The 17,596-nt window shown below is 30.4% G+C and overlaps 2 protein-coding genes across 2 annotated transcripts in view; both read right to left on the reverse strand.

Moving 5' to 3' along the window:
* Nucleotides 1–2,122: 2,122 nt before the first annotated feature.
* The window catches only part of LOC107447106 (G protein-coupled receptor moody), a 66,271-nt gene continuing 50,797 nt past the window's right edge, over nucleotides 2,123–17,596 (reverse strand). Inside the window, exon 2 of the mRNA XM_071179108.2 lies at nucleotides 2,123–3,747. Within this exon, the coding sequence (XP_071035209.1) occupies nucleotides 2,692–3,732 (1,041 nt within the window). The 5' untranslated portion in view covers nucleotides 3,733–3,747 and the 3' untranslated portion in view covers nucleotides 2,123–2,691. The remainder of the gene's footprint in view (nucleotides 3,748–17,596) is intronic.
* LOC122268751 (G protein-coupled receptor moody-like) lies at nucleotides 8,573–13,219 on the reverse strand. The gene has a single exon (XM_043038970.3). It carries the CDS (start codon nucleotides 12,450–12,452, stop codon nucleotides 11,382–11,384), a length of 1,071 nt encoding a protein of 356 aa, XP_042894904.1. The 5' UTR covers nucleotides 12,453–13,219; the 3' UTR covers nucleotides 8,573–11,381.

Genomic DNA, 17,596 nt, shown 5'->3' on the forward strand with positions numbered 1-17,596 from the left:
AGTGGTTTGTTCCTTTTAGTACTACTAATTATTTTTTCAGATATAAGGCGTCCTAAAAGCGCTTAATTATTTGAATTTAAAAAAGATGTAAGAAGATGGTTTCCGCTTGAAGAAACCAAGTTTTGACACTTTAAAAATTAATTGCAAAATCTGTTAATAGATGGCGCTTCTAAATGAAAAATCATTGAGCAATGTTCTCAAAAGAATCGCCATTTGCTTCAACCCCGTGGTGCAATCTGTAGACAAAATTATCAGACGTTTATCTGTCAGGTAAAATATTTCAAATGAAGTGATCTAAAAATTCTCAGAAGCGCCAACTGTTGACAAATTTTGTAACTATTTTTGAGACTTTAGGAGCATAAAATTCCTGTTTCCATAACAGAACGTGACAAACCGTACATTTCAGTATCCTTCCAATTTTCTTTGAAATCGTCGGTGAGCAAGTTGAGATAGTTAATAGTGATAAACACGCTGGGAATGATTGATACTTATCGGGCTATTTGTAAGAAGTGCTAACTAGGATGTGAATAGTTAAAGAGCATAGTGGAAAAACATAGTAAGTGGCATATTGCTGAATTTAAGACAATCAATCAAATAACATAAAGAAATTTTAAATATTTTGGTACGATTCAACGATCGCAAAACATTCTTTAATAAATATTTGATAAATTTAAAAGTGGGAACTATGAAAAAATATTTACGCGTAATAGATCTGAGACACATTATCCGAAATTGTGACAAAGTTAACAATTAAATTCGGCAACTTTAAAAATGTTAAAATTTTGTTAAAACTGAAAATGAGGAATAATTGTGTTCAGATTTCACTCGATGTCTGCTTTTGCAAACGTTCAACGTACAATAAAAACACAAAGCGAATTTTGATAGTTAGAAAATCCACGAGAGAGGTCAGAGTTTTGTAATATTTAAAGAAGGTGTATTTACCTTAGCTACATTTATTAATATCAAAGAACGATTAAAACCATAATATTACATTGAATTAATAATTTGTACAGCATTAATGGTAACAGAGTAAAAAATAAGGTACATTTGTAGCTGTATAAATAAGGTAGAAGTAAGCATATATTCATATACATGTCAAATATAAAGAAGTAAGAATATATATGCCAGTATCAAATCTGAAAGTTCACCAAACGTTTTTATATATTGCTAAATATTTTTCAAGATAAATAAATTTGCCTTCAGTTTTATTTGACATTAATAAGCGTGCTGTAAAATAATATTTGAAACTTGTCTTAAGCCAACTTCTGGCATTGATCAACTATTAATTTGAAGAGTTTTACAACTAGAGTCAAATTTCCTTTAAGTTCTGAATGTGCCCTACGATATTCAGCACGCACTCATTGCAGCACATATAGGGGTGGTTTGCATTTGAAATATTGATTCCCAAGTAGTTCCTAAAAGTAGCGACAATATTTTTGCTTTTTTGCCAAAGAGTTTGGTAAATGAAACTAGGTTATAGAGCATATGTAGTGAACGCAGCAACTACCACTAAACACCATTTTTGACATATTTATTTCCGTTTCATAAGGCCTCCAGTCTAGCTGAGATACTTGTTGCATTTAGAAACACTTAAATTGCGGAAAATCTGTATTTCTTCACTCGCCTAGATGCTTTGAAAGTTACCCAAAGCGTTCTTCGATACCAAGGAGTAAAGCCGATTGCTAGAAATACAAAAACTGCATTAAAAAAAAAAAAGATTTTTGTTGATATTTCGTTAATGCGCCAGGATCATTTGCAGAGCATACGGTAGTCTACTCTGAAGAGGTTGAAAACTGAATCCTAATTTGTTTACATTGGGAAAGATCTTGAGCATGCTTTAGGATATTCTGCATTCATCATGATACACATATTGGAATTGATCACATTTGCCATCTTGATTCTCATATTACCTATAAGAGATATTTTGGATTCTATGTCATTAGTTTAGTAAATTATGCGAAACAGCAATCAACAACAGCACTTTTAAGATATTTATTGATTTATCATTGGCCGTATATTCCTAAGAAGACACTGTTGCTCTGAGAGTTAGAATTAATGAAACTTTGCACTTTTAGACAATCTGAAAGTGATTCAGAAAATTCTTAGAAAGTAAAAAAGTCAATGAATGGAAATCAAAAGATGTATTTCAAAAATAAAAAAATACATGCGAATTTTTCATTTTGCTCTAAATTATGATCATAAGCATATCATTTGCTTCTGATCTCTGCGTTCAAAGGGCTTGACACTTGATGAAAAGTTTAAATGCAGTGAAAAAGTTTTGAATATACTTTACGATATTGAGTGCTAATCGCAATATGTATTAGAAATAATCACATTTGATATACTGATTCCCAAATAGCCTAAATTGCTTCAATGTAAAATAGTTTTGTAAATACATTTGAAAATTCGCATATCAACGATTACAAACATCACTTTTAAAATTTTCATTACTAAAATCGTTAGCTCTATATTCTGCAGTTTACACAGTTGCTTTTAAAACCACTGGATTTACTTAAATATTGTACTTCTTCACTTGTTTAGGTGCTCTTAAGTATTTGAGTAAATAAAGCAAATAAATAAATAATAAGCAGCAAATAAAGAAGTTGGTTGCTCAAAACGCAAAAGCTAGATTAAACAAAGACAGGGCTTTCGATAATTTTTTGTTCTGTCTTTCCTTCCACAGATCTGAGATCATGCGCTGATCAACTCTGAGTTTGAAGTGTTTGAAATTTGAAGCCAAATCTGTTTGCATCGGAAAAGTTCCAAATATGCTTTTCTATATTCAGCACTCATCGCTACATATATTATGGGATTGATGACATTCGAAAAGTTAACTCCAAAATAGCCTACGATATGAATTGCTGGTATTTTTCCTTCCAGGTTAAACAATTTAGTAGACGCAAGGGGGAAATAGCAAATCATGTAAGCAACAACAATCACTAGCATCACTCTCAAGATTTTCATTTCCTTATCATCAGCCCTGTATTCTGGAGAAGACACTGTGGCATTTAAAACTGCTGGAGTTACCGTAGCGCTGTATTTTTTCGCCTCCTTAGATGCTTTATAAGTTCGCCAGAAAATTCTAGGGTAACAGATAGCAAAAGCAGTTGTTGGAAAAGCGAAGGCTGTAATGTAAAAGAAAGTTTTGGCTGATTTTCCATTATGGACCATAATGGTGCAGATCCCGCTATTCGGGTCATAAGCATATTTACCCCACACTTTAAAGAATGGTAGAAAAGCTAACAATAAAGCATAAAGCCAAGTCAGAGCTATATGAATAGCTAGGTAGTTGGGTTTGTATATTAAACGATAATACTTAGGGTATACAACGCAGATATACCTATTGACGGTAATTGCAATCATCACATACACTGATTCTCCACCAAAGAAATACCTTGCCCATGTACTCCAAATGCAAAAATAATAGTTGTGACCCCACTCTAGCATCGTATAAGTTGTAAGAGTACTCACGCAAAATAGCATATCTGCAGTGCATAAGTTGATGATAAATGCAGTAGTTGGGCTTCGAAGTTTTTTTGATTTTCTCAAAGCTAAAATCGTTATGGAATTTCCGATTATTCCAAGACATGAAATTGCGATTAATAGTAATATGAATATTCTCAGCTTTTTTTCGATGTCAGTTTTTCCTTGTTTTTGATTTGCGTCCAATGTCTCATTTGCCAATGAATCATTCTGGATATAAAAGTAGATGTTGTCTTGAGTTGTATTCATTTTCTTTCCGATAACCTAAAAAGGATATAAAATGTCATATTAGATTTTTTTGAGGAAATTCTTCTTAGTGAAAGGATCAACATTTTCATATCAAACTTAAATCCATTTTAAGGAAAATTAGGCACGTTATTATTTTTGCATTGTAAATTAAGATAACTTTAGGAAACTAAATTTTTGAAATTTTCTCCACAATAAACCTTCAAAGATAAAAACTTCAAAAAATTGTTTTGCCATTACTTTTTTTGACAGGTATTTCGAGTATTTTTGTCAAAAATGAAATAATAAAAGTGTGCACATTTGAGAGTCGCAACTATAAAATTAGCGCTAAAAAAATATAATATCGAAATCTGTGGAATAATTAATGAGGAAAGTTGAGTTCAATTGCCGATAAGTTGCTTCGGATAATTTTTCTGGCATCGTCCAGTTTCTTACGGCAATCAAACAGGCTTTTATGCGTCTAATCCTGTCTCCCTCATAAGCAATTTGTAACGTTTTAATTACGTTTTTTTAATTCTTTTTCTGCTAAAAATTAAATTTTAACCTCTAATGAACAAACTGCATACCTGCCAACTTTTAATCCTTTCAAGGATGATTTTCCCCAGTGGTAGTAAAATGAAATGTAAATTACAATTTTAGGCAGAAACATTTGCTGTATTATGAACAAGCTTATTCGGATTACTAGAACATTATTACATATTAATGTATATGCTTAATTTTTTTAAAAATAGTGGTGAATTAAAAATACTATGAATTAAGTTTATAAATGCAAGGAATATATAGAAAGCATACATTTTACTACCACTTTAAATATAGAAATAAAATTTTACGCCAAATGAGTAAAAGTTGGCAGGTATGAAACTGTTTTGAGGTTTGACTTGATACGAATTCCAAAACTGTATAGTAATGCTGTCCTAACATAACACCTTATTATAAAAAAATAATGAGATGATTTTGCAAAAAATTATCAAACCCAGTTAATTATAGATTTTCAGAAAACTGTGAAAAGTATTGCACAGTAACTTGTGAAAAAAATATATTTAATAGTGTACACACTAAAAAATTCCGGATCAAATTACGGTGTAAAGCACAGATACTTTGAATTGTCATCCGTAAAATCCATTTTTCCGCACCTACATTTCGGGTTTCATCCATTTTATGCTAAAATATAATATACCGTAATTTTTACAGTGATATATATTTAATAAGCGTGATTTAGTGACTTTATGCTAATTATTACTGTAAGAATTTCGGTATATCAGATTTTTTGTTCCGTAACATGTTCCGGTAAAAAAAGGTTTTATAGTAAAAGTGCCAGTATTTTTTACCGTAATTTGATTTGGAATTTTTTATAGTGTAGTAAGTGGTGTAATACAAGTGCCTATGAGCCTGGTAGTCAAAGCGTCTGAAAAACCTTTGCCAATATTTCAGTAAATTTAACTTATTCTTAAGTTATTTATTTTTAATGTTTAAATTATAAATGCATATGTTCTGAGATCTGGTTCCTGATAGTGTTTTGAGAAGAAATTTTGTAGATTTCTGGCATAGTATAAATTCAAGCAAAAAATATTTCTAATACCCATAATGGTAGCTTTCTAAAATTAAATTTGAGGTCTTTTTCTTTATGTGGTTTCATACATAAATTTAATTGATTAAAAGAAACTATAGGACTAATTTTTTTACAATTTAAAATTGAAAAGTTTCTTTAATTATTTGCTAACGTAGTTGCTAAATTTATGATGCAACTCTATCCGTAACTCTCACGAAATAATTCAGAAGTTTATGCAGAAAACTCTCGAAACATTCACTCACTTTCGTAAACAAAAGTTTCCCTTTTGAAGATTCAGCAGTCCTTGAGCAGTTTTTGTTAAATTTGAGAATCATTTCGTCACGAAATCACGTGATTCGGACGAAGCGTAAACTCTCAAATGTATGACGAAAATGTTTCCTCTCGAAATGGTTCCCCTTGAATTCGATACCTCTTCGTAGTGCTTTGCGTAAGATCGTTAACTAGAATGACGAAACTAGAATAAATACTAGGCAATCGAAAATAAATTAACTCCCACACACTCTCCAAGAACTGAAAAGAGCTCTTTTGGAGGAGTGGGACAGAATGAATACCCCAGTCCCTCATTAATAACTTCATTGACTCGATGCCTTAAAGGTGTTCAACATTGCTGGCGTCTGGGGAAACTATACCCCCTGCTAAAAGTGATTTTCTTTAAAGGAAGCACCTTATTTTATTTGTTTTCCTCAAATGCACAAATTGTGTTTTTTTCTTCTTCTTTTGTACCCAAATACTCAATAAAAACGCATTTTATTTCTTCAAAGCGAATGCGATTTTTATTTCATATAGTCTACTACGTCTGTAGATAATGTATTATTAATTCGAACAATTCTCTAGGAGCAAGATCAATCTACAACCTCAATATCCTTTAAGTGTTTTGAGCAGTGTAGATTGAAGCTATTACATAGTTCCCTATAAATAATATTTAAAAAAAAAATTTATTACAACATTTCTCGTCAAATATTTGCGATAAGTTTTACATTTGAAAAAAAATATGTAGTACACATAAAATATGCCGGGATGTTGTCAAACTTGTATTATGTTAATTTACAGAAAAATTTTATATTATGTCTAATTTTGGAACTAAAATTTTGTTTAATTCCGGAAAATTAAGTTTAATTAGATTGCATACTCTTAGATGAACTAGACTCCATAAACTATGTACATTTTAATTTAGTTAGAGAAATTCGAATTTTTAGATAACGAAATCAATCCGAATATTTTTTTTTGTTGCTTCGACTAGATTAAAAATGTGACTATAAGAACAAAATACAATGATTCACGTAATTTCCTTGCTTTTCAGACTTACCGCAACTTTTGCTAAAGAGTAACTTACGGACCACCATCTGTATGATCTGAAATTTGATGACATTGTCATTTTCAGTGTTTAATAAGTTCTTTTTTTTTCTCTTCAATTATTTTTTATTGGCATTTTTGGATTTTCCTTTCTCTACCATACCTTTCATTTTCTTTTGCCTTTTTATTACTTTTCTCTGCAACGGCATTTTTTGCATAATGCCTATAGACATTTAGGATATGGCTGGAATGGCCTGGTTGGGAGAATGTCGGGCCTGTGTTTGTGAGAACGAGAGTTGAAATCCCGCTGGCCGAGGAATCCCCATAATTTAAATGATGACTGGTGTGCGTCAAATCCTCTGAGTTACGAAGTTCGGCAAGTTCTAATAACAAATCAATACCTCTGAAGGTGCTAACTTGGAGATTGATCATTCTGCGGTTCAGATCAAAATTACGATCCGTGGATGAATGAATGGATTATGATTGAATCCTCCCTGTAAAGCGGGCTGTGGCACGTGCTGTTGAAGTTTCATGTGTGGCCGTATCTATGACTGAAGTGTTATTCTTGGCCATAGATAGCGCCACTGAAAGCGTGCTCTCTACCTTTGAAATTTGCTTGATTTCAAGCAGGTTTGCTGGTATTGGCATATAGCATTAGTGACAACAATAATACACCAAAAAGGATATTTTTAGAGATTTACTATTCACATTTAAAATTCTTTTCTCTTTTTTTTTGGTAAAGAACTTGTTTTTAATAAACTTTTCTAGCAATTTTGGTCTTAATCCTGTTACTTTTAATGCCTTCTGCAGTCTGGTTTGTTCCATATATTGCTAAGATAAAATTTCTAGAGGAGACTTATTGATATAACTTCCTCACCCATAATTTTTTTTGTTCCATTTAGTGCAGTACGTTCTATTAAGATTATGATCTTTACCTTGAAATACTATTGTCAAAAGAGACCAGCACTCTGCACCCCTCCCCAATGCAATTCTAGTCTTTTTCTTATTTTATAACCGGTGTTGAACCGCCGACCTAATTCTGAGTTTACGACTTATTAATATTCAACTTCGTAAACATGTGACTTTGAACCTAACCTAGAAAATAAGGGAACTTAGAGATCAAGCATTAGGACTTATTAACTTTCATAGAGGACTTTTTCAATGGAACTTACCCGTATTTGCGGTACATAGAGAGGAAACCACATAAGCATCTCAGGTTTAGCCTAACGGCAAGAGGACAGTTCTCACCTTTAGTAAGTTTATGAAATGAATATAATTACTGAAATACTCCTTCCGTTACACTGCATCAAAACATATTCTCAAATCCTTGAATATCCGCCCAATTAATTATAAATATTTCCATAAATTAAACCAATATTTCCATGAAACTAAGAAAAATAAAAAAATTTGCGAGTTGTTTAGATTTTTATTCATATATAAAGTTGATACAACACAATATTTTCTGGCTGCATTGATTGTTAATAGAATCGCAAAGCGATTTCGAGCACTTGGTTAGTGCCAGCCAGATGTAGCTTTCAGACGCAATATTGTTTACAAGGAGTTTAAATAATAACATGCATCATCAATGTTACATTAATATTCATATATGTTTAGATTGATACATTATTATATAAGTAATATTTACATAATACATCCCCGGCCCAGACACCGGATTTTCGGGATGCAGAAAATCCTCAGAGGCCATGTCGTATGATTATGCGGCATGTAAAAGATCCCTGGAGTGCCTTATTGGCTCTTGGCATTTCCGGCAAAATTAAATTCCAAGTGCACTTTAGCATCCAAATAGAGTCTCGGTGCTGCCATCTAGTGTGGCAGAAACCAGACGTCCAAATTAACATGACCAACGGTATCTCACCCATTGTGGTGGTTCTGAAAGAGTGGATACCACCTCTGGAGAACGCACTAGGTCTGCTCATCGGCAAGACCGATTGTGCAGCTCATTGGAAATTAAAAAAAATGTTTACATAATGCTAATACATTAAATTAGCAACAATTATAACAGTACTGATAACATTATATGTTTCGACATGCTTTTTCTCCACTATAATTCAAGTATTTTTCTGACCCTCTTAGCAAAACGGTTATTCTGTTTTAAATTTAGCAAAAATATTTATTTTATATAATATTAAGTGATTGTAAAGGTTCGTTGCCAATTCTAATAGCATAAGTAAATAAAGTAATGCTAAACGTATGGGTGAGATTGCAGCATATTATCGTCAATGAACAAATAATAAAGAAGTACTGTGGACATCAAACTTAATTTAGTTTCGAAATGCATTACTTGATCAGAGGACACATTGCTCAAAAACATATTGATTCTCTGAAAAAGTTTGGACAGGAAAATAAAAATCCTCTGCATGCACATAACTTTGTCAATTTATGTTGTTCAACTATTCAATTCATATTAACTATAAATAGGGAAAAGTCAATAAACCATTTTAAATTGCTCTTTCTGCAAACCGTTCCTAGACTTTTTTTAAGTAAAGCTTAGAAAGCTCAGTGCAAAAAGAAGGAAAGAAAAATGCTAAGAAACAGTTATAAAAAATGATGAATATACATTTTTATTACTACGTATTTAATTTTTTTGGTGTATTTCCTTTCCATCTAATTGGACATAAATTTCTACAAGCATATGATACATTAAAAAGTGCGCAGTTACGCTATTGTTAATTTAATTATGCATTCTCTTAAGAAGCTATAATTATTTTAAAAATTGAGCATAATTTTTCCTTTTAAAAATCCCAATATTCTTTTTGAAAAATGCAATCTCTTTCTTAAGAACTATAGTTTTTGTTCCAGTGCTAATAGAATTTGGGCCATAAGTAAATTTATAAATGTCTTTTTCACTGAGAAAGAAATTTCAAACTACCAGATTATTGTAAAAATTTACCGTGTTTCTGGCTCTATGGGAACACCGACAATTTTTATCCATGAGCTCTGGTAATAATTTTGGTAAAATCGTAATAAAATATGGTTTTACAATATGTGATAAAACTTGGTAAATGCAGTAATTTTATCATGATACCTAACGGCATGGCATCAAAACAGTTTATTTAGTTTAAATTTTCACTTTTCAGTTTCATTTTTTTTCTAAATGTGTGGTTACTAGAACTATATTTTTTAAAACCAGAATTTCCGGTCAACCATTACCATTTGAATGAAACAATGACCAAATGAATGGTTTGAATACGGTTTACAATTTACTATACAGAATTATATATTTTTTAACCAGAAACGTCATTAGCAATACAGTAATTTTACAAGACTTTTTTTCACCGTATAAATTCTGTATGCCAGAAAAAATAATGCCGTTTATGAAAGCCAACATTCTGTCATCTTAACTTTCTTGTCGCTGTACTGAACTGAGACAGTTATATTTCAAAATCTAATCTAGCTAATTAGTATTAAAAGTTTGAAAGAGTTAACATTGAACAGAATCTAACTGAATTAATCATTTTCCTTAAAAATTTAATTAAATAATGTATGTATATTAATTTGTTTTAATATTCTTGAGTGCTCTAGTAATAATAACAATAATTAGGAGTCTCTTTTCATAATTATTGTTTCATAATTAAAACTTTTGATTGATTTTCATTTGCAAAATATAATTTCTTAATGAAATTTCAATTAATATTAGAATTCTAATTAGAAACTTTTTCCTATTGTCTAGGAATTTTTTAGCATTTAGTAGAAAAAAGACTTAATTTTGAGAACTTATGATGAATGTAAAAAAATAGCTTAAAAACATCATGCATTGATCATTTCTGATGTCTTAATTATGACTTTTTATTTACAAAATGAAATTTTTCAACGAGACTTCTACTATTATTAGAATTTCAATAAAAAAATTTATCCTATTGCCTATGAATTAGCCTATTCAATAGAGACTAGACCAAAATTTGGGATCTATGGGGTAGATGAAATAAATTGCAGAAAAACATCAGATACTGATCATCTCTGAGTTTGTAGAAACAGAGAACTGAAGCAGAAAATCTTAGCAGGTAAGCAGATCCAAATATGCTTTTTCCTATATTCAGTACTCACCGAGAAGTACATTATAGGATTAATCACATTCGATACGTTGATCTCCAACTATGATATTGTAGTGAGCACGCTAATGTTTGCTTTGTTGTCAAAGAATTTTATACAGCATTCAACTAAATTAATCACTTTCCTTAAAAAAATAAATTAAATAACATATTATACCCTAATTTGTTTTTAATCTTCCTCAGATCTCTATTAATAATAACAATTATGAAGAATTAAAACTCTTGTTGATTTTTATTCACAGAGCGTCTTTTCTTGAATGAGAATTCAATTTCTATTTAGAAAATTTTGCCTATTGTCTATGAATTCTTCAGCACCCTCTAAGGAAGATATAATTTTGAGAACTTATAGTGTAGATGAAATGAATATCAGAATAACATCAAACACTGATCATCTCTGAGTTTGTAGAGACCGAAAACTGAAGTCGAATATCTTTGCACCTGAATAGCTCCAAGTATGCTTTTCGATAGATGAAATGAATATAAGAATAACATCAAACACTGATCATCTCTGAGTTTGTAGAGACCGAAAACTGAAGTCGAATATCTTTGCATCTGAATAGCTCCAAATGTGCTTTTCGATAGATGAAATGAATATAAGAATAACATCAAACACTGATCATCTCTGAGTTTGTAGAGACCGAAAACTGAAGTCGAATATCTTTGCATCTGAATAGCTCCAAATGTGCTTTTCGATAGATGAAATGAATATAAGAATAACATCAAACACTGATCATCTCTGAGTTTGTAGAGACCGAAAACTGAAGTCGAATATCTTTGCACTTGAATAGCTCCAAATATGCTTTTCGATATTCATTGCTCATCGAGAAGTATATTATAGGATTAATCACATTCGATACGTTGATCGCCAAGTATGATATTGCAGTGAGCGCACTAATTTTTGCTTTATTGTCGAAAAATTTAATTAGCACCATTGGGAAGTAGCAAATCGTAAAAGCGACAACGATGACCAACATCACTTTCAAAAGTTTCATATCTTTATCATTCATAAGACTTTCAGAATTGTAGTCACTCTGAATACCGTTACAGGTTGCTGTTGCATTTAATCCTGATGCAGTTACAAAAAGACTAGATTTTCTCACTCGTTCAGAGGCCTCGAGACTGACCCACAAAATTCTCGGATAGCAGATGATAAGGACAATTACTGGAAACGCGAAGTAAGATATAAAAAAGAAAACTTTCGCTGATGTTCCTTTCTGTCTCAAAATTATGCAAAGTCCACTGTTAGGATCATATCCATATTTTCCCCAGATTTCAAAGAACGGCAAGAGGGATATCAGAAAAGAATAAAGCCAAGCGAGAGTTATCTGAAGAACTAGATACTTCGTTTGGTATATCAAATGATAATAATTTGGATGAACTACACATATATACCGATTGATGGTAATACCTACGATTAAATATACTGATTCTCCACCAACGAAAAATTTTGCCCAAGTTATCAAAATGCAAAAATAATAGTTCTGGTTCCACTCGATGTTTATATAATTTATAAAAGTACACAAACAAAACAGCAAATCAGCCACGCAAAGAGTAGTGACAAATGTTGTTGTAGGATTTCGAAGTTTCTTTGATTTCGTCAAAGCAAGAATCGATACAAAATTTCCGAAAATTCCGATAGAAGAAATCAGAAGGAAAACTACTTGAGAAATTCTCTTCTTTTTCTCGATATCAAATATATCTTGCTCTCCATTCACATTCGAAGTATCATTTGCCAATGAACTATTTTTTTCGAAAGAAAACAAGAAGTTGTCTTCGTGTGTAGCATTCATTTTCCTTAGAATAACCTAAAATTTATATAAACTTTGCATCAGAAATTTTATTGGTAAGATATCCTGAAATTAATAATTGTAACTAGATAGCCGAAACTGAAATTGCAACCATTTTAAACAAGTAAATTCAATTTGTGAACGTAACTACATTATTTAGATTGTTTTGCATGTGAAAATTAAAATTTTCGCCCTTCATTTTCATTTTAACATTACAGATACAACTGCTTATTCCTAGTTTTGATGGGGTTTTTTCATTGTTGAAAATTCGACGATTGGAGTTTCTTTTTACCAAAAAATCAAATTATTTCATTGTTATTGGAAAAAAAATAAATTTAAAAGAAAGAATTATGCTTTTTATGACAAAAAGTTCACTCAAAAAGTATGTCATATAGCATCACTTCAAATGTGAGCGTAATATTGATAAACATTTGTTAAAATAATTAGTATTAGTAATTAAATTATTGTGATCTAAAAGTTAGTTCAATTTTCGTTCTTTGCTTTCATTTTAGTTTCAGAGATGAAACTACTTATTCCTAGCTTAACTTTTTTATCTCTTATCGATATTCTACCATTGAATTTTTGTTACCGAAAAATGAATAAATTTTGTTTGTATTGAAATAAAAAATTTCAAAGAGGCAATTATGCTTTTTATGACCAAAAACATTCACTTGAAAAATATGTCGTGTGTAACATCATTTCAACTATGTACGTAAATATGGATAAAAATGTGTCTATAAAAATGAAAAACTTGTGTTTATACGAAACAAATAGTATTTATGAAAGCAAATTGCGTTTACATTTTGATGTTGAAGAAAAATTATTAAGAATGTTTTTTTTTTCCAAAAAAATGCGTAATTATTATTTTTGAATAAAAATTTCTATTATACTCCTTTAAAATGCAAATGCTTAAAGAAATATATATTTTTTTAAATTTATAAATTAATACAAAATATATACAGTTTTAAAAAGAAATGTCATCGTTAAAAATTCAGAAGCTGATTTTTTTTTTATGATAATATGACATTTTTTAAAAATGTTTGAGTTTAGCACTTTACTTAATCAAAAACTGTGAACCCAATAAAATGTATCCAAGATGAAAGTGAGAAAAGATATCATTAATAGGTTGGGATTTAAAATCTTTTCATTGTTGAATTTTAGATAATTCTCTCATTTTGAAGGGAGAAATAATTAGTAGTCTATAAATTTACCATATAGATTAATCGCATACATTAATTATATACAGTAACTACATACATTAATTATACAAATTAAAAATAGAAATTAACTTACGGAGTTCTAAAAGAATTTGAATTGAAACTGGAGAAATTGAAAACAATTGCGAATTGAAGAAAAAAATTGGAACATATAGCTCATCAGCCCCCGTTCGTTTTTATCGCAAAAGTGATAGTGGTTAATAAAATATCTAATTACGATAATGATAATTTTATGCAAGAACATTTTGTTTACAGAATGCTAATCATAAAAAAGTAAAAGATTTCAAGGATTTGAAAACTAATCAACTGGACTTGAAAATTTGAACTTAGCGATATGGAAAGCGTGACATAGTGAGAAATGATTGAGAAATATATTTACTCGTTAAAGAAGCAAACCAAAAAACCTTAAGTCATGATTTTTACAATTATACCAAGTGACATTCTTTTTAAATAAGTGAGAATATGACGAAGTTTGATAAACCACCATCAGAATACTTACAAACTGAAAACAGGGATTTAAAAAACAGAACGAAACCAGATACAAATCGGTGTCTTCATATATTGAGGATTACGTAAGTTGCAGTTGGTGCAATTCATGTTTTTGCTTTTGTAACATTAAATGCAATAGATGTCCGTAAGCGATTCCAAAGGATTTGTAAATGACAACCGGCAGGACATATACCAATCTTAAGATCTCCTTTTGTAATGGCTGAATTATAATATTTATCCACTACAGCAGTGTTTCCTAAATTGTGGTACGCGTACCCGCAGGGGTACAGGAACGGCTTAGCTGGGGTGAGCGTTCCTATACGAAATATCTTACGACAAGCAAAAATTTCAAAATTTTTTATTTAGAAGCAAAGTTAGCCATGAAAATTTACGATTACGTATTTCTCTATTGGCTATAATTTATAGAGTTAACAGTTAATAATTAATGGTGTCAACAACCAATTGAGGTTTCAAACTTTTGTGCAATTTTTTTATAGTAAAATTTACATTCATTTTTTAATTAGTGGTACACAGCGCTACGAAAAATTTAGAAAGGGTACACAAAAGACATGAGTTTGGGAAACACTGCACTACAAAAACGCATCGAAAAATAATATTTTTAACATTACTTACGTCACAAAAGAAAAAATTGTCACTTACACTAGAGTAGTAAAACTTGTACATAACTTTAAGTTAGTGAAATCCTTATATTATAATAGTTTAGTAAAATTTGTACAGAACACTAAATAGAAACGTTGCATTCCACATAAATAGTATAAAAAATTAAATTAATAATATAAAATATTACACATAATTACCCGTAAATATTACACATATAGGTTTTGACATAATAAAAGAATTTTTTTTGTACTATGATTCAACCTTCATGGTTTGGAGTATCCCTCATAAATAATAAAATTACAATTAAAAAATTATTACAGATTATAATTAAAGTGATGAAATCAGACATACACATAAAAAAGTTTGAAAATAAATATAAAGTAGTTACTCCGAGACATGGGATAAGGGATTAGACTCGATCTGTAAGATATGATCCTTATACTTTAGGCATGTTAAACCTAATATAAAAGTCCTTATAATCTAAATCTTTTTTTTTCTTTTTGTGCATTCGTTTAGACCTTCTGAGCAGCAGAAAAATCTAAATGAACTTGTAGAAATTGCTCATCATCAAAATAATAATAATAATAATAATGATTTTCAAGAAATACTAATTTTTTTTAATTTTATTTAAAATGACAATCCTTAAAAATTTTAGAACGTTTTCTTAGAATATAATTTTATTTTTGCGTGAGTTTTTATTTTTTTGAGCAGAAATTTATCCAAAAGCCCTGTAAGTGATGAAGAGTTTTGGTTACCGTAAATTCAGACAAAATTCGAAGACTCATATGGCAAAAATGCTATTAAAAATTTCCAGAAGACAAAAGTTATTAAATAAACAATTTTGTTCTTAATTACACTTGCATTTCATGATTTTTTCACTTGCTATTAACTGGATATTAAGAAGAACATTTTATTTGGCTAGTTTGTTTATCAAGTAGTCAAAAAGGGTTTTGATTGAAGAAGGCATTACTTATTTTCAATTATTTCTTCTCATTTGAATAACTTAAATTTAAAACTTTAGCACGTTTGGTGCACAGAGCGTGAGATAGAAATTAGGAAAACTAATAACTTTCGAACTAATGACCAGATTTTAGCATACTTAGATGTGATTTAAATATATTATGTGACTAACTTTATAAATTAGTGCAGATGATATTAAGAAATTTTTCACAAAATCGTACTTTAGCTTGTTAAAGATATTTAAATTATTTAATTCTCTATTTCTTAATTTTTCTATAATTTTCTTAAATTTTAATTAAATATATATCTGAGTTATTATTATCAACTGTATTTGTTTAAATGTCTTTATTTTCATTATCTCTTTCTAGCATTTCTAAATTTAAGGGGCATAGTATTTATTTTTTACATTGCACTTTAATATTACATTTATGACACTTATAACAACAATAATGTTATATAAATTTGCTTAAATAAGAAAATAGTAGAGCAATATCAAACACTTAGCATCTCTATAGTTGCTGTATTTGAAGAAGTTGCTGCATTCGAAGAAGTAGACAATGGCAGCCAGAGTTGTTTGCAAGTGAAAAGTTCAATATATGCTTTTCGGTATTCAGCACTCATAGCAACATATATCATGGGATTGATCACATTTGATAAATTGATTCCCAAGTAGGACAGCGCGGTAAGTGCAGGAATTTTCGCCTTACTGTCAAAAAATTTAATGAGCGCCATTGGAAAGTAACAAATCAGGAAGGCAACAAAGATGACTAGCATCACTTTCAGGATTTTCATCTCTTTGTCATTAACACGATCCGGAATGTCACCTCTTTGAATTCTACATTCTGGTGAAGTTGCTGTAGCATTTAATTCTTCAGGCGTAACAAAAAAATTGCACTGCTTTCTCACTTGTCGAGATGTTTTATAAGTGACCCAAAAAATTCTAGAATAGCAAACTGCAAAAACCGTGGCTGGAAGTGCGTAATAGGATATAAAAAAGAAAGTTCTAGCTGACTTTCCGTTTTGTCTCAAAATGATACAGAGTCCGCTGTTAGGATCGTAACCATATTTTCCCCAAATTTCAAAGAATGGTAAAAGAGATACCATAAAGGAATACATCCAGGTTAAAGCTATCTGGAATGCTAGACATTTCCTTCTGTATATCAAACGATAATAATTTGGGTGAATTACACAGATATATCGATTAATCGTGATTCCAATCATTAAATACACCGATTCTCCACCAACGAAGTATTTTGCCCATGTTATCAAAATGCAAAAAACGTGATTGCAGTTCCAATCGGGCCTGCTGTAATTTGTTAGAGTGAGGATACAAAAAAGCAAATCGGCAGTGCATAAAGTTATAACAAATGCAGTGGTTGGGCTTCGAAGCTTCTTCGATTTCCTCAAGGCGAGAATCGATACTGAATTCCCAAATATTCCGATAGACGAAATTATGAGAAAAACAACTTGAGCAATTTTGAATTTTTTCTGCATATCAGACCGATCTTGCTCTTGGTTCATATCCAAAGTATCATTATCCAATGAATTGTTTCGGTTGGGAAAAAAGATGTCTTGAAATGAGGTATTCATTTTCTTTTGAATAAACCTAAAATTTATATAAATTTTATTAAGAATTTTGTTGGAAAAAATCGGAATATTAAATAGTTTTAACTACATAAACTGTGTCCATATTCTTAACAAACAGTTTAAATATGATAGCACATTATTGTGGTTGATTAGTTAGTTATTCATTGCAAAATATAAATTTTTAACTTTCGAGAAATATTTTTCGTTTTCAACGGAATCGATTCTTGGGAAATGCTCCATGAAAAAAAAATTTCAAACTGAAGAAAATACTAT

Source organism: Parasteatoda tepidariorum, chromosome 3 (assembly GCF_982258835.1).
Source record: "Parasteatoda tepidariorum strain Cologne lab strain chromosome 3, Ptep-v5.0, whole genome shotgun sequence".
Taxonomy (NCBI): Eukaryota; Metazoa; Arthropoda; class Arachnida; order Araneae; family Theridiidae; genus Parasteatoda; species Parasteatoda tepidariorum.

Coding starts and splice junctions, on each gene's coding strand:
- LOC122268751 (XM_043038970.3), bottom strand. CDS start 12,452: ATGAATGCTACACACGAAGACAACTTCTTGTTTTCTTTCGAAAAAAAT.